A 17,876-nucleotide genomic window follows, 5' to 3' on the forward strand; every position below is an offset into this window, starting at 1 on the left:
ATGAGCGTTTATACAAACAAGCAGGAGTTATCTACATCCACACATCTTGAGACAATGATAGATTTAATGTTGAATTTTGAATTGAACTTCCATGACCTTATTAGGAATAGTAGTTATGAGGACACCCTCCCTCCCCCCCATCGCCTTCTACCAAATGTGGTTTCCAATAGAATTTGCTTCTTAGTTATTTAGTTAGTGTTAGCCTTTTATTTATTTTTTCTTGTTCATGCCACATTTATGCAATTATTCTATACAAAGTCCTCTCCTCCTCTAAACAATAGATTGTAAACCCTTCTGTGGGGTCAAAGATCAGGGTTGACTACAGGGCAGCATCCCCTGACAGTTAGTGTGCATACTTAATGACTGAGTAGCCCTTTCCCACTGAAACTAATGATGACCCTGTGCCTGTCCTGTGCTGCCTTCTTACCCTAATCCTGTTAAAAAAAAAAGCAAAAGCAAATGCGTTTGGGGCTCATTTTGAAATTCTGTATTAGCCGTTGGCGCTCTCCAGTGGTAGCTGGAGCTAATTGAATTCAGATCAGGTGGAAAGTCAGCTGATTGTACCACTAACAGGAAGGGGAAGTCACATTACAACAAACTAGCTAACTCATAAGATACTCATTTGTGCACTTGTTTTATTTAATAAGAACAAGGCTTCACATTTAAAAGATGTTCGGCGGGGACGATGAAGAGGGGGACTTCTTGTCTCCCTCAGGAGGGTGAGTGTGTTTGTTTGTTTCCACCAAGCTAATGCCCCTAGCCTGTGAGCTAACTAGCTTAACGTTACCACCATTTAGCCACGGTTAACGTTAGCTATTGTCGTATACGAGTCAAATTTAATTTGAAATGTGGCAATGTAGTGCCACCTTTTTAGAGAATAACTTGAAGCCCAAGCATTTAAAAGCTTTTCTCTTATTTGGCTTAATGTTACATGTTTCACCATGAAGCACATATTTTAATAGCTGAATGTTTTAAAATTTGTTGTGTGCATACTTTTTCTACCACCAAAATACCAAGGAACCACTTCTAAAAGAATATAAATTTAGTTATTTCAGAAGAACATGTGTACCGAATTAGAAAATTACCTCAGATAATTATGATTTTCCTGTCTGGTAACTTATGTAACTTAAGTTAATCATTAACGTTATTACACTGATAGATATTTAATGAGACTTTTTTATTTATTTTGTAAAGCCAAGAGAGCGGAACGTTCAACGAAAAGCCATTTCATGACTATTTTGACCATGTAAAAGTTAGCAGCAGAGTTTTATAAAGATTACATCTTTAAGAAAACTAACCAGTGCCGAGTTCATAGAGCATTGTAGAAAGTTCTATTAAATAGAATTCCGCTGATTTCATGTCGACTGTAACGTTATCTCTGGTGGCCCCACTGCTGGTCTGATGAGTTATCGTCACATCATATGCCTTCATATCCCCACTGACCTTGCAGCCAAAGACTATTTTTAAAAATATGCATGGAGCTTCTTCTACTGAGTGTCTGGTATGTTCAGGTCATACACGAAATTTGATTACACGTTTAAGCTACTTAGCTAACTGGTTCCTGTTGGGCAGACAATGACTTAATGTTGTGTCTAGCTAAGTTACCAATGGAAATTGTATAACCTCACAACTCTTTTGAGTCTTTTCATCTGATAAACCAAACCCCTATTATCAAACACAGTGTTTTAGAGCTATCTCAATGTACTCCCATATTGTCCTAGAGAATGAAGAATACGGTTTTACATGCATAGGTTATGTTTTTTCATTGTTTATGTCCATTTTGTAACTGAACTTTACTTACAATGGAGGTTGTGATTTTGACCACTAATTGAGATGTTTCAGGAGTCCAAACTGTGACCCTTTTGGTTATGAGACAGTCAGACTAACTTACTATTAATATACCTTGCCTCTCAATTATGAGACTTTTAGTTACAGCTTTGCCGCATTCTCTTTGGCACTGCATGGCAATTTTGTGATAGCAGCACAGTGTTTATGAGCTGGTGGAATAAGCAGCCAGTGTAGTGCATGTTTTCAGAGGGTGGGGGGGAGTGTTATGGCGGCTAATTCCCATCACATGCTGCCTGTTAGAGGAGGAAGGTGAAACCTTTTGCCACAGCCCATCGCTGCTCAGCACTAACTCGAAGCTCCTCAGTTTCTTCCTCTACTATGCTGTTGAATCTACCATGGTGGTGTGACTGAACCGAAGAATGAAAGATCAGGGGTAGCCTGGGAAAGAAGCGTTGGAACGTGCACTTGTACGAGTTTGACTCACACATGCAAACGGACTGCCCCTTCTCATCCCAGTTCCTTGCCATCGGAGATGAGGGCCTCAAGGCTTTCAACATGTCTGTTCTGGGAGATACCAATGAATACCAGTGGAAGGAGTTCCAGGGGTCAGTACGAGTTAGCTTGGCTTGTCTTTGTTTTGAAACCACAGAAACTTTTGCGGAAATTGTTGGTCTTTTGTTGATCTTGACTTTTGCAAATAATGACATCGGTGCCTATGATTGGGGTAGCTGTTGTAATGATGTTGCAGTATGTATTGATGTAGTAATGGTCTAGTTGTTTCCACACCGCTGCTTCTCAATTTTAAGGTCAGTGCAAAATGACATAAAAAATGAGGATGACCTGGGAATCAGTTGAGGGAGAAAAGCTAGTATGTGGACATTGAGTTAAGATTTATTTTGGCAATTTTTTATGGAGCCAGGGCAGCCTCAAAGACAACTGAGCAGCCTTCATTCACTGAGAAAGATCATGAGATGCTGCTGAAAGCTCCTGTAAAATAACTAAGTTAGTAGAGTTAAAAAGAGTTTTGGTAAACCACTAAAATGAACTTTCAAGCTATTTTTTTTGTTTGCTCAGTTGTCATGTAGCGCCATGATAACTGATCAACCTGAATCTGCTTAGGTAAACCATGATATGAGATATAAAGCTGGTTAGTGGACTGCGAGTTAAGTTTTTATTTTATTTATTTTTGCCAAATGACATTTTAAAAAAACTTTGGATTTTGGACTTTTGGTCAGACACAAAGAATATCACCTTGGGCTCTGGGAAATTGTGATGGACTTTTTTAATCCCTTTCTGACACTGTAATATTGAATAATTGTAGAGCTGGGCCATATAGAGAAAATCAAATATCACAATATTCTTGACCAAATACATCAATGGTGATATTGTAGGGTTGACTGAATTGGTGCTTTCACAAAATGTTAACACAGCGAGAGTTTTGATAAATATTTACCAATAATGTTGGTACAATGACTAAGTGGGTAAAGGCAAATAATAAAACAGCTAGTAAGTCACTTTATTGTTGTGCACCCTTTTAACACCAGGAAAAGACAACACTTGCGTCACATCATTACAATATCCAAAATTTAAGACGATATCTAGCCTCATATGTTGATGTTGATATAATATCGATATATTGTTGCCCAGCCTAATCCATTGTTTATCAATAAAAAAAACATTTGACCGAATAATTTAATGTGGAAAGAACCGAAGAAAAGGACTTAGATGCAGCCCAGTTTTTTTTTTTTTTAGCAAGTATGTGCAGAATGTGCATTATGTTAGCCCATTGTGTACTTGACTTTTAAACCTTCATGTGGATAAAAATGTTGGTTAGAGCTTTCCAAGTATGGCAGGCAGCTAAAATAACTGGATTGCAGATGAAAGGCTTGTACAGTATAAGCAGCTTTACCCTTGAATAGGAACTAGCCTGACTGAGAGCTGGGCAATATATCGATCATGATATGAGACTAGATATCGTCTTAGATGTTTGGATATCGTAATATGGCATAAGTGTTGTCATTTCCTGGTTTTAAAGGTACAATATGTAACATTTCTGCTTTAAAATGTCTAAAACGACCATACCTATGTTATATATTTTTATGAGTTGTGTTCTTACACTATCTCAAATGTTTCTACCAAATGTCAAACCCAGAGAAATCTGTTATTTTATTTTCAGACACGGGACGTTTCCTTTAGTCGCCCGTCAGTGGCTTCATATAACCTTTCACTGTGTAGTTACTCTAACTTGCGTCAGAACACTGGCACCAAGATGATACGTTCAGGAGTAATTTTAAATCACGATATTGAAAGTTCAATATCGATACCAGCTTAACGTTACAACAATGTGCTGGTTGACAAGTGGCTAACGTTGATGCTAATGCTTTGTGGGTAACATTATGAGGTTACGACATCGTTCAACACGCTAATAAAGTTATTTTTATCTGTTTCGACCTCTGTTTCGACCACAGTTAACAGGACTGGGATAACCCACGAATAACTTCACTACTAACGTTAACATTAGCTGTATAGATAGACGATTAATCTAATGCTAATTTAGCCAGCTAGCACACCCCGGTCTGTCTGCCTCACTCCCCCGGCACAGAGAGACTCATGCGGGATGACAGCTGACAACAGCCCCGGGACATATAGCTAGCTAGTTACCGTTCGCCCCAGTCGGCTATCAGCCAGCTACTTTCATTACAGCAATCCCCCGGCCAGAACTTATGTCCAGTGCCTGGCGCTTACGACGCAAACGGCAGTTTAATTAAACGTCGGGAAACAGACCATATCAGACCCAGCACTGAGTCACAACAGCGGCCATCCATAGCGGTAGGTAGCTACATCTCCGTAGCGCTACCGGTGTATGTGCCGAAAATCTCCTCCCTGCCGAATTTCTCCCTCCTTCACGTTTAGCTGTCTTTACGGTTAGCTAAATTAACCCGACAAAAGGGGGGTTAAGCACCAAAACGAAAAGTTAAGATTACTGAAAAGTGAAGGGGAGATAATTCTGGGCAGCTGGGAGATGTTCTGCTGCTGCACAACAGGCATCGAACGTCCTGGCTCGCTGTCACGGAGATTTCCCCGACAATCCCCACCCACACCCGTCTCTCAGCCTCGTTTATTTATATATATATATATATATTTTAAAAAAAACTGCACCCATTTTATTAGAATAATAATATAACAGTAATAATAAATAGTCTGAATAAACGTAACGTGAATAAACTTGAATGGGTAAACTTGTCCGTGAACTGATGCATTCTAACCAGCAGCGAAGGTGTTTAACACGAAAAACTCCCGTAATTCCACGCAACTTCCCAACGTCATCAAAAGTCCAGTTTTACTGTCCATTGTTTTGGTTGAGAGACCCCTAGCGGCATATTGTACGTTTAAAGGCTGCATTACAGTAAAGTGATGTCATTTTCTGAACTTACCAGACTGTTGTACCTGTTCTATTATTTGCCTTCACCTACTTAGTAGGGGTGGTACGGTTCATGAAGAAACCGCTCGGTTCGTTTGTCTCGGTTCGGAGCGTGTGTGGGTTGCACGGTTCGTCAGTACAATGTTAATGTGCACTAACCACTTACTGCCGTAGTGCCCCCCTATTCGACAAGCAGGGCATAAAAAAAAAAGAAGCAATTTCCCCATACATTTCTTTTGTGTCTTTGTGGGATTCTGTCTGCCAACCTTGTGGTTGAGGGGCAACCACTCTACCTCTGAGCCACAGCCTTTTTGTCATAATATAATAGCAGGATGGGCGATATTAGTAGGCTGTCCTAAAACTGGAAAGTGGCAGTGGTTTAACTGGGCAGAGGGTGGTAAATGTGCTTGTGTGGATCATGGATATGTAATAAAACATTGTAGTTTCGTACCACTTCATAAACCAGTCACGTGGTACAGACGGACAGCGAGGCTTCGAATGTCATCAATGGCGCCATTTGTCTAAAAACGATACAGGCCTCGGTACGCGCTTCACGGATAACTTCCGGGGTTTCTCGACGCACGCTTTCAAAGCGTCTGCACAGAACGTAACCTAACTAATATCTAGATGATGATTGCACTTGTTCTCCTTGCAGGGCCAAGTTGGCCTCCCTGTTTGGACTAGACCAGGAAGGCAGTCAGGGCAACGAGTCCTTCCAGTACACAGCACCGAAACAGCCTAGAAAGAGCCCCAATTCAGGTAAGTCAGTCAGAATAGAGACATCAGTGGCTTCAGGTTCAGACATGACGTGGAGGCCGAGCTGAATTAGTCTTTTGTCCCGTTACAGCGCCAGCCACCCAGAAACCAGCTCCACCACCTGGAGCTCCTGCAGTGTTATTGGCCACAGCAGTCCAAGCCTTCAGATAGTGAGAAACCAGTTTTTTTTGTTTTTGTTTTTTTTAAAATATATTTTAAAAGAATTGGATTGAAGCTTGAAGTGCTTCTTGGAATATTTCAGCTTATTTCATGTATTATGTAAAAAAAAAAAAAAAAAAAAAACTCCTGACTTCCCACAATAATTTATTTATTTGATGATTTAAAAAAGAACACCCATAACACTACACAACAGTACTGTAATGACCTAGGCCGACATTAAAAATCAGAGGATAAAAACAATATTTCTTTTGCTAAACTTAAAAACTGTGGATTTATAATGATTCCCGTAGTAAATTGCATAAATGAAGTCACAATCGTGACTCCCAAAATCAAGTCGAGTGAAAAGCTTTTCTGCCACTTTTGTCCCATGTGCAGTATTAACGGACAATATGCAAAGCAGGGAAAGCTGGGAGCAGCCGTGCTGGGCAACCACACAACAAAAGAGGTCTGAGGTTTGCTAATTGGTCACTTGTTTGAGATTATTGGTGTGACTTTTGATTCTTATGAATAATGCACCTCTTCTTTTCTGCAGTACAAGCTGCTTCTGTACTTGAGCCAACAGAAGCAAGTGACCGCTGCCAAGATTCATGTGGGCTTTGTTTTCACGGTGAGTGGAGAAGTAAAGAATGTTGAATACATCTGGAAAGATAATGTGATGCATTAGAGTAATATCACACTTAGCACCTGGCGGGGAAGTCTTAACAATTTATGGAAACACACTTGAATCATTTTTAGGTCTTACAATGTTTCCTAACTATGGGTGTCACGATACCAAAAATTCAGTAGTCGGTGCCAATACCAGTAAAATAACACGATTTCGATACTATGGTAAAAAAAAAAAAAAAAGGATTTTCTAAGATTCCATGTACTTTAACTTGAAACATGAACTTCTTTATTAAAATATTTGAAAAATATCAAAATGTCATAACAAGACACACAAAATATGTGCAATAGAGCATAGAACAACATAATAAAGTGCAATTAATGGTCATAGTGCAACCACTAGTGTCCCCAGACACATTCCAGACTTCCAGGCATCATATACTGCCCCCATCAGTTCCGGAAGAGGCGCAGCACCGATGCTGCTAACCCTGGCATCGTCGCTAACGGTGCCTACGGTGCTTAAAAAAATGGGCATCGTCGGTGTTTTGTCATTTTAGAACCGGAAGGTGTCAGTAGTATGGGTTCTCGTGACATCCCTATTCCTAACTGAAGAAAGTCCAAAGCTTTATCACATACTACCAACCAGAAATTCTAATAAATAATCTTTAAAGTAATGTTACTTATCTGTTTGTTGTATTGACATATACTGTCAATTAGAGATGGTCCGATACCATTTTTTGCTTCCCGATACCGATTCCGATACCTGAAATTGCGTATCAGCCGATACCGAGTACCGATCCGATACCAGTGTGTCATATATTTTATTATGTTTTAACAACTGTATACTGCTATCCCTGTATGGATGTGATATGATTTCTATCTTTGTTGTCGGTCAGCCTCAGGGTTAAACTCTTTGTGAAACATGAACAAACACAAACAATGAATGCCACAGAACTTTCTTTTACTATCCAGTTTGACAGTCAGTTATAAAGGAAAAAGAACATAAATAAACTACTTTAATGTAGATTTTCTTTAGGGCTTTATTACGTGGTATCGGATCGGTGCATAAATTCCAGTACTTCCCGATACCGATTCCAGCGTTTTAGGCAGTATCGGAGCAGATACCGATACTGGTATCGGTATCGGAACATCTCTACTGTCAATATACAATACAGTACATTAGGAGAGCCACTGATAATTAACACATTTAATAGGGTTACTCCAATGCCTTTGTCCTCTTTAGACTAACCCTACTCTTATGTACAATACTCTGTACTGTGATACATCTTTCTGTTAATATGTGAGAATTTTAGAATCCTTCACAACAATGTGGGACATTATATTTTCAAGACTGCATCAGCCTATGGAGTCTTGAGCGTGTCACTAGAACAGGTATAGACATGTTTATTGTTTAATTCAAATCCGTTTATAAGATGATGAATTTTAAAATGGATGGATGCATTAATGGATTAAATTTAAATACAGCAACAGGACCTCTGAAGGCATTGGCCACATTACATTTCCATTCAAAGAAATTTCCAGCCCTCTGCCCTGGAAAAAAGGATGAGGTGTGTTACGTTTCTGATGCGGGTAATAAAGAATCCAATGAGCATGTTCCAAAAAAAGGTAAAAGGTAGCACTGCTCAGATTTTAAGTCCAGGAGGACGAAATACTCACGTTTTTACTCTTTTTAGTTGGCTCACTTTACATCAGAAATATACTTGCATGTTTAGCACCCACTAGCCAGAAAAATTGGTATAAGAAATCATCCGTGCCCTCTGCTGTGGCTATCTTAAACAGTGACATCGTAAAATATGTCTCTGTTTAAGCTGCCCCCTCCTTTACAGTTCTGTTATGATTGTATCCAATGTATTTTTTGCTCTGCTTTAGTGTTGCCAGAATGCTAAAGGCAAATTTCCATTCCATATAATGGAATGAACATTTTTTTTATTCTTTTGATTTGCTTCAGCATAATGTTATGCAATTGCTTAGTCCATATTGCCTGTACGGATGGCAGTTTTATGCTCAGACCTTCTTTGTTTAAGGAGTAAATTGGTTTGTCCAACGTATGCTAGGCTGCAGGGACATGGAAACGTAAATCACATTAGTCAACTTACAGTTTAGACAATTCCTGACCTTGAGCTGTTCTGAGGTGTTCTTGTCTTGTCCCTGACCACATGTTCTTTCTGTCCTGCAGGTACAGCCGAACAATTACTTCACTTTTTATGATGAGCAGCGGCAGAACTGGTCCCTGATGTTTGAATCAGATAAAGCTGCATCAGACTTTTGTAAAGAGGTGAGTGACGCAGGTGGATTTAATGCTTGACCAGCAGAGTGAGTAATGGGGCTGGGGCGACATGTTATTGTCCGGATTCGCTTCTTTTACAATATATAGGTGCAAATTCGATTTGTATCGTGATTTTTGATTTATTGTGATTCTGGTATCAAGTATTGCAATTTGATAGTATTGAGAATTTTGATTTTCTCTTCCTTCTTTAACAATAACAAAGGTTGAATAATACACTTCTAGAGACAATATATCGTGAGACAAAAACAAAAAAAAATCTCAGAAGAATGCACATCACATGTCAGTCAGTCTGACATTTAATTTGTAAAGAAGTACATAACGTGCATTTTGTGCTTTCGGTCTGTTATGATTATGATGTAGTTGCCTTTGGTGGTACCGTATAACCGGAGAATGTTTAGGTGAATCATTGGTTAAAAAAAAGAAGAGCATAGTCGTTTTTTTTTTTTTTCCCCCAACCCTATTGAGTAACTTAGCAAACAGGCTGTCTGTGTTCAGTTCAATTTTATTTATAGTATCAAATCATAACAAGAGTTATCTCAAGACACTTTACAGATAGAGTAGGTCTAGACCACACTCTATAATTTACAGAGACCCAACGATTCCAGTAATTCCCCCAAGACCAAGCATTAAGTAAAGTGGCGAGGAAAAACTTCTTGAGGCAGAAACCTTGGACAGACCCAGGCTCTTGGTAGGCGGTGTCTGACGGTGCTGGTTGGGGGTTTGATGAACAGTGGCAATTATAGTCACAATAAAGATAATTAAACTATAACTAGAAATAGTAGTTGTAGTAGTAGTTCATGGCATAGCAGGACGTAGCAGGGTGTTGAGAGCACAAGTTCCATAAGTATCAGGATTGATCTTCAAAACTCCTGTATCATTCTGACCTACAATAGATGCAAGATTTTGCCAGATCACATGAGTTATGTTGTCTATTAGATGATGACCTCTTTCCTTTTATGTGCATAAGGTGTGTTTGGCGAAAGCGAACAGCGCAGTCTCCCTGGATGCTGTGGTGGTTCAGGATCTGAGTCTTGGTGAGGGCCAGGCAGTGGAGAATGGAGACTCTTTGGAGGTGGTGTACACAGGCTGGCTCCTGCAGAACCACGCCATCGGACAGGTCACACACTTCCATCATTATTTATTCAATTTAATCATTTTTGTCATGTGACTCCTTTGATGCAGGGGTTGACATAAGCAGTAGGCCAGTAAAAAAGCATGTTGGGCAAATTGATTGGACAGTCATTGTATGTGCCTAATTACGGTCACGAGTCAGTTCGGTGCACTATCAGGTAACTTAAGCCCAAAAATGGCCGCTAACGTGAACAAACGAACGTCGGCACCCACCACAAACAGGCCGCACATGCTGTGGACCCTCAGTAGCGGCCGCCACAACACAACATTGATTAATGACAATCGTCTACATTGGGAGTTTACAGAGAGTGGGTGAAGGCAGCAGTATCATGGCCTTGACACTGTAACTATAGTGCAAATCCAAAACTAAACCGACTGAACTCATATTCGTAGATGCAGAATAGGCTTTTTGTTTGTTGTTTGGATAAATCATTACAACTTTTTTTTTTTTTGGGCCAGGAAAATTATACAAGCGGCCAGTGAAACTCTGATCTACTGGCCTGGGGTGCCTGCGGGGAAAAAATATTAAGTTGGACCCTGCTTTGATGGCACACAACTCACTGAATCTTAAATATCCTTTCAGATGTTTGACTCCAACCAGAACAAGGACAAGTTGCTGCGACTGAAAATTGGAGCTGGAAAAGTGATCAAAGTGAGTCAAAAAATACTCTACTTTTTTTTATTTTTTTATTATTATTTGTGCTTTTCCGCCTTTTTAATGGATGGGACAGCTAGGTGAGAAAGGGGAGAGAGAGAGGGGGAAGACATGCAGGAACTCATCACAGGTCGGATCGAACCCTGGACCTCTGCGTCAAGGCATAAACCTCTGTTTATATGCGCCTGCTCTACCCACTGATCCAACCCGGCCACCAATCACTGTAGTTTTTGAACATATTCTTATTACATATTTTTTTTTTCTACTTCTACCTTTTATTGCTATATTTAATTTTAATCTTTCTGTATCTTTTTTTTAATTATTATTCAGTTATACAACCTGTAACAAAATAATAGCGCTCTTTAAATAAATAAATAAATAAATAAATAAATAAATAAAATGAAATAATGTTCTAAATATGACTCTTCTGTGTTAGAAAATCCAGCTACAACAAAATATCTCTTAATACTTTTTCAATGTAATAAGATAAATAATAAAGACACTGAAACATATGTGCCAGCTTTGCACACGGTGCACGCTGCCTCACACTTGTCCGGTCCCGACGGGGACGGTACGTGGGACATTTTTTTTGCTGGTCAACTGTGAAGCTGCACTTTTATTTTTTTTCTCATTTTAATGCTCTTATCAACATGGAAAAGTGGATTGGCTTGCTTTGTGCTTTTGTCGCCTGGCTTTGACGAGGGGGTGGAGAATTAGCATCAGCTGTGTGCTTGGCCAAGAGGTATTTCAGACTGGATGTGCTGCGACGATAGCTCAGTTCACAACGACAAAACACACAGATCATTTTGGTCTTGTCAATGGAACTATTTATCAACTTTTTAAAAATAAACTTTCCATTCAGAATCTTATTGGCATCCATTTTGGCGTCTCATGCTCGCCATCCACTCAAAACGTAACGTTAGCCTACTACTCTTTGGCCGGCTCGCGAAGCCCAAACAAGTGTGTGCGGCAGGCCTGTTGTTTTGTTTCCAGTCTAGCTAGATCCGGTGTGGTGTTGTAGTTTTTCTAACATTACTAGTTGTTGCAACAGCATGTGAAAAAAAAAACTACAAAGTTTGCTAGGCCAAAAAGAAGTATTGTGTTCTAGGTCTTATTTCCATGTAATGCTACCTCTAATGCTTGTTGAAATGCTCCCGCAGCGCTTCAGAATGTTTTTTTTTTTTTTTTTAAGTGTTTATTCTGTGGTGTTGTAGTTCTTTGTATCGCTAGTACAAATATCAGTTGCTGTATTACGACCACAAATGAGACCAACATGCAACTTATTACAGCCAATCTAGACACAGTCTTATAATGCCAATGAGGAAATTGGGGAATTGTTTCAGACATTGTTTCCGGACTCTGACATCTGACTTTGTTTTTGATGTCGTGATTTAGGTCTTAAATTTCATTCATAATGGTCTTAAAAAGGTCCTAAAAAGTCTTAAATTTGACTTGCTGAAACCTGTAGAAACCCTATATACTTAGTGAGACGTTGGTTTAGTGGAAATGAGGGTACTGCAAAAAGAAGTATGGTAATGTTAAAAACCAGCATAAAAGACAAAAAGGCATTTGAGGATGAGGTTTATATTACTACATACATGTATTACATTATTATTACTATGTATTATTACCTTCTCTGTATGAGCAGGGCTGGGAGGAAGGGATGCTTGGGATGAAGAAGGCGGGCCGTCGTCTCATTGTCATCCCACCCAACCAGGCTTACGGATCCAAGGGCGTCCCCAACCGTGTCCCGGCTAACAGCACTCTTATTTTCGAAGCAGAGCTTCGACGGGTAACAACCACTGAACAATTTTCTGCATCCATCTGCTCTTGTATTTGACCTTTTCTAAAATAACTAAACATTCCAGTCACATTGAACACTTAAGTTATGTCTGTGGTTAAGTAACTGCAACTTCTGATATGGCCCCTTTACTCCTAGTTGCTTGTAATTGTGGTGGAGTTTCCAGCTTACAAACTCATGCTATTTAAATTGAGATAGTGGTACCTCAGGTCTCATTCAGGTCAGGGGCAAACATAACCTCATAAACTTTCCAGGCAGAGCAGCACTTCGCCTCTGTGTCTCCGTGGAGGACGGGAGATGTAGCAGCTGTATGATAAGACAGTGCTGCCTCATCCTGCCAAGGCCATGGAGCAGATCTCTTCAACAGAGCTAGGGGAGGGGGGGGTCCTCAGAGTCACTGCAGGGTGGGCCACCAAAGTATTGTTAATTTTTTGAAAGTTTTTTTTCAAAAATGAAAATGTCTTAACATGAATCCAACATATTAATAACCAATATAAATACGCCTATTTGTAAACTAGCTTAGCGAATTAAAACAATGTCTGAGTTGAAAACGCATCTTGTTGTCGCGTAAGGGCCCCGTTCATGTTGCACAGACATTTTAATTGCATTTTGTGTCTGTTAAGAGGCACAAAGGCACTCTAAAACTTGCCCTGACAACTGCCGTTTTTAGCTCAGTGGAAGCTTGTATATGTAGCTGCAGCTACTCCGTGTTGCCTGCACCGATTTGGGTCATTGTTTTTTCCCAATCAAAAGTACATGCAGATTAATGTCAAAATTGGCCAGAATTCGCCTTTAAGGGGTCCTTCCCTTAAAAAACAATGAAGACCCCTGCCATAGAGAAAGTAAACACATAAAACATTTTGTCTGTCTTGAGATATTTGGGTGCCCGAAATAGCTTTGTTTACCTTTTTTTAAAGGTTCAGCTAAACAACGCCTACCGCATGAGTTTCAGACAGGAAATTCAGAGAGTTAGGAACAGCACGACACAAAACACATCACCTTTAAACTGTACCGCCTGCCTAAATTCTCTCCTCAATTTATTAAATGCTACTGTGTAATTCATCATGTTCTCCTAAATCTTCTTCACGTATATGAAATTAGTTTTTCCTTAGCAGTAGTGTTGATGAAGTGTGAACTGACTTTTCTTTGCTTTCTTTTGCTAAAGGTGAAGTTTTCCAAGGACAATGGGTCTGTTAGTACCAGTACCAGCTCCAGAGGCTCTGCTGCTCCCTCCCCTATTCCCTCCCCAGCCCCCAGTGTGGAGAGTCTGGCCTCAGATCCTCCGGTACAGCTGGCCGCCTCCAGTCCAGGCAGACCAGGGTAAGATTTAGGCCTCAGGAAAAAGTCAACAGCGTTATCCTTAACTCGTGTGTCTTGTAAGATGGTTTGTCTGTGACCTTCTTTTGTGTTTGTTTTTTTGCAGGGAGCCACCACTTCGTGCAAAGTCAAACTCACTCAGCGAACAGTTGGCAGTAAGCACGCTCGCTGCTCATTTTTTCTTCTTATTAACTACGTTCTTTGATATTGTATATACTTGATTTAATCAGGAAATCACATTGAGATCAAGATCTCATTTACAAGTACAAATAAGAAATATTTCAATATCAACACAGCAGTATGCAGGCGTAATTGGGGAAAAAAATGTATACAATTATTTCATTCAAATAAGTTAAGAATGATTAAAAATCTAAAACACATTAAAGAAACACCATTTATAAAAAGTGAATTTTAAAGTAACAATGCAAATACAAAGACGTATGTGTGTAAAAAGTCACAGTTAAAATGAATGAGATCTCTTATTAGTGCATCCAAGTACCGAGATTACTGTTAACTGGATGGACAAATAGTGTAAGCCAATCCTGAAACGAATTGTATTCAGTTATTTTGCTGCTGTATTGACGGAAGCTTTCTTTTTCAAACTCCAGAATCCAGACGCCACTAAAGCCAAGTTGATCTCTCGCATGGCGAAGATGGGCCAGCCAATGTTGCCCTTCCTGACAGGAGGCGCCAGCCAACCTGAATCCAGTGATTCTGAGCTTGAGGTGGGTTGGCAGAATTTTAAAAGGGAGGTTTTTCTGTGGAAGTTAAAGAATAAGTATGGCAATATTCTATATATTTCCTATTGTCAACAAATTCCATAAAAATGTATGTAACCTATTAACAAGTATTGTGTATCAAAGCTAGGGCTGTACCGAATACCATTTTTTGAACTTTGAAGCTTCTGTGCTTTTTAACAGAGAATATTCAAAGCTTTGGTGGCAGTGGCGGGGGAAACCCACATTTCCGACCGCACTTAAAGGCCGCTTTATTTCACGAAAAAGAGCGAAAATAAAAGGCGATGAAGCGACTGCTTTGTTGTTGCAGGACACAGTCACCTGTTGTTACACAAAATCCTGGGCAGCTCAGTGCTTGGGTTTCATTGCATGACAAATTGTTAACATACAAACATATTAATGTGGATTTAACAAATGGAATGTAAAAAAGAACAAATAAACTTTATTTTTACCTTCATAGTGTTTAAAAAATGTTTACAACATTATTGTCCACAGCAGGTTGTCAGGTTGCTTATCTCCAAAAGTTGGATCGGACTCAACTTTTTGCCGCAGGCATTCAAAACAAGCGGAAAGCGTTTTTGCCTGTCTAACGAGTGACGCCCGACACAATGTGTGCGAATGATTACTTAGCCAGCGGGCTGCTACAGGAGATGAGATAGACAACATAGTGCTGCGTAAATTAGCCAGCAGCTAGCGGACATTTAGCTAGCAGCTTAATACATAAAAACACCACAGTGAATTTCAGCCTGCATTTTAAAAAAACAACAGCGAATATTCGAATCCCAAAATTGAAAATCGAATACCTACCCATCGAATATTCGAATCAAATATCAAAAATCAAAGCCTGATCTGTCTTTTTCCTCTGTTTTCCATATACCAGAAATACTCACTGGGGCACCAAATGTGGATTAATCCACTGCTGAAAATAGTCCTAAAAAACATGCACTACTATAATCAACTATAATGTTGATTTAAAAACTACAATAACTAGCTGTTTTAAGAAATTATGTAATTATGTTCTTTGAAAAATAAACTATAAATTGGTGTAAAAATATAAGCCTTCAGTAAGAGCCGACAGGGTCGGGAAGTCAGATCGTACTAACACAATGTTGGTTTCGGTTTTTTAATGGGATTTGTTGACTATATGAAAAATATAGAATAACACCTGAAATAGAAACCCTCTAAAAAACATGAGGGGAAACATGAAGGCTTCCATCTTTACAAAAGCTCATAGATAAAAGTATATTACAATGTTTAGTCATTGACTATGTTTACAAGCTGTCAATTTTCGGGTTATGGTCGGGTTAAGGTCACTATTCAGGTTTCTGAAACATTCAGAATAACCCGTTTTCATGGGTGAGCAGAGAGAGTTACTCCTGTATACGTGGAATTTGTAATCAATTGGCAATATCCCAATGTAAACTATATTATTATAGTATATAATTATTATTATTATTAGAACTATGTTTTCTGGCGCATTCAAGAAGTTCCTCTACTCAAAAGACCAAGATTCCTTGCGAATAGAACATGCGCAGAACACAAATCAATGTTCCTTTTGATGGGGATATGCCGATACGCGTTTACATGACCAAAATTTCGGGTTAGAAAAGGGGTAACCCAGGTAGCATAATCGGTTTTTAAAAACCGGAATATGAGCATATTTGGGTTTTTGCCGGTGTTTACATGGCCGTGCGCGACTGGGTTATTGCTAATATTCCGGTTTTGAACGGGTTATTGGCTGCATGTAAACGTAGTCATTGATTCAGCGAGGAAAAAGAATATCTGGGGCCGCCATCTGCATCACTTCAGGAATTGTTCAAAAAAGGAGAAATCAATGTTCTTTAACTGTCCAATCAGAATTGAACCTCAACCAACATAATGTCTAAATATTGCAAAAAAAAAAAAAAAAAAAGGAGTGTGCATAATGACTTTCTGCCACTATTGCGTTGGTCTCTAGGACACTAGTGGCAGCAGAGCGAAGGATCAGCCTGCGGCTCCATCTCCAGTGCAGATCTCCACTGCTGCTCCAGCTTCAGCACACGGTAAGCTTCTCTCATATGTTTAAAGGTGCAATATGTAATATTATGTGTAATACTGGCAGCTAGCGGTTAAAATAGTTACTGCACTACCAATTCAAAATACTGCAGAGTCATTTCCCCCGCCCCCTCCTGCCCAGACTCGAAGTTCACGGGGGTTGCCAGGCTGAGACCGAAGCATTCACAACAATGTTGCTAGACGCTTTTCTCACATAGCCAGACATTACTCCACAGCACAGCGGAGTAGCTAACGGTAGATGCTAGTCTCACATAACCAGACATTACTCCACAGCACAGCGGAGTAGCTAACGTTAGATGCTAGTCTCACATAGCCAGACATTACTCCACAGCACAGCGGAGTAGCTAACGTTAGATGCTAGTCTCACATAGCCAGACATTACTCCACAGCACAGCGGAGTAGCTAACGTTAGATGCTAGTCTCACATAGCCAGACATTACTCCACAGCACAGCGGAGTAGCTAACGTTAGATGCTAGTCTCACAAAGCCAGACATTACTCCACAGCACAGCGGAGTAGCTAACGTTAGATGCTAGTCTCACATAGCCAGACATTACTCCACAGCACAGCGGAGTAGCTAACTGTAGATGCTGGCTATATTGACAGTCATAAAAGCCTGTGCTCACGCGGAGCTCTGTAACCAACTGACAGACACACTTTTTCGGCTTAAAATGACAGTATGAACCGCTAAAAACACAACAACCTCACTGTCCTCTCCACACGCCAGTCAGGCACACTTCCTTGGCTTAGAATTACAATACGAAACGCTAAAAATACCACTACCTTGCCGACGGAACACACTTCATTGGCTTAGAATTACGGCAACAATCGCTAAACACACTGCAAACTCACAGTCCTCTTTCCGATTTACAGCCCCCCTCTCGTGGTTTAAAATAACTCACTGTTGTCGGCTCCGGCCGCTGAAGAGGCTACACGCTGTAAACAGCCATGACAACAGTTAGCAGGGTTAGCATGGCGGCGTTAGCCAGGACCAGTCGGGATCACTTTACTGGCTATGTCTCAATTGTTTTTGCGAGTGACCAACTCGGTTACTCTAGCTATATAATTCAATGTGAGTACACAAATGTTGAAATGACAAAAAATGCCCATCCCTAGTAGCTGTGA

At 40.0% G+C, this 17,876-nt stretch overlaps 1 protein-coding gene across 3 annotated transcripts in view; it reads left to right on the plus strand.

Annotated features, from left to right (window-relative positions):
- Positions 1 to 511: 511 nt before the first annotated feature.
- fkbp15b (FKBP prolyl isomerase family member 15b) overlaps positions 512 to 17,876 on the plus strand; it is a 38,853-nt gene continuing 21,488 nt past the window's right edge. For 2 of the 3 annotated variants that reach the window (XM_028578252.1, XM_028578253.1), the window contains exons 1-13: positions 512 to 719; positions 5,865 to 5,968; positions 6,057 to 6,135; positions 6,521 to 6,590; positions 6,678 to 6,752; positions 8,946 to 9,044; positions 10,024 to 10,173; positions 10,771 to 10,839; positions 12,491 to 12,634; positions 13,809 to 13,963; positions 14,067 to 14,115; positions 14,569 to 14,685; positions 16,655 to 16,739. In XM_028578252.1, coding sequence (XP_028434053.1) covers positions 670 to 719; positions 5,865 to 5,968; positions 6,057 to 6,135; positions 6,521 to 6,590; positions 6,678 to 6,752; positions 8,946 to 9,044; positions 10,024 to 10,173; positions 10,771 to 10,839; positions 12,491 to 12,634; positions 13,809 to 13,963; positions 14,067 to 14,115; positions 14,569 to 14,685; positions 16,655 to 16,739 — 1,246 coding nt within the window. In that variant the 5' untranslated portion in view covers positions 512 to 669. The remainder of the gene's footprint in view (positions 720 to 5,864; positions 5,969 to 6,056; positions 6,136 to 6,520; positions 6,591 to 6,677; positions 6,753 to 8,945; positions 9,045 to 10,023; positions 10,174 to 10,770; positions 10,840 to 12,490; positions 12,635 to 13,808; positions 13,964 to 14,066; positions 14,116 to 14,568; positions 14,686 to 16,654; positions 16,740 to 17,876) is intronic. The other variant, XM_028578251.1, reaches the window with a different exon arrangement.

The sequence above is a fragment of the Perca flavescens genome, chromosome 5 (genome assembly GCF_004354835.1).
Source record: "Perca flavescens isolate YP-PL-M2 chromosome 5, PFLA_1.0, whole genome shotgun sequence".
Taxonomy (NCBI): Eukaryota; Metazoa; Chordata; class Actinopteri; order Perciformes; family Percidae; genus Perca; species Perca flavescens.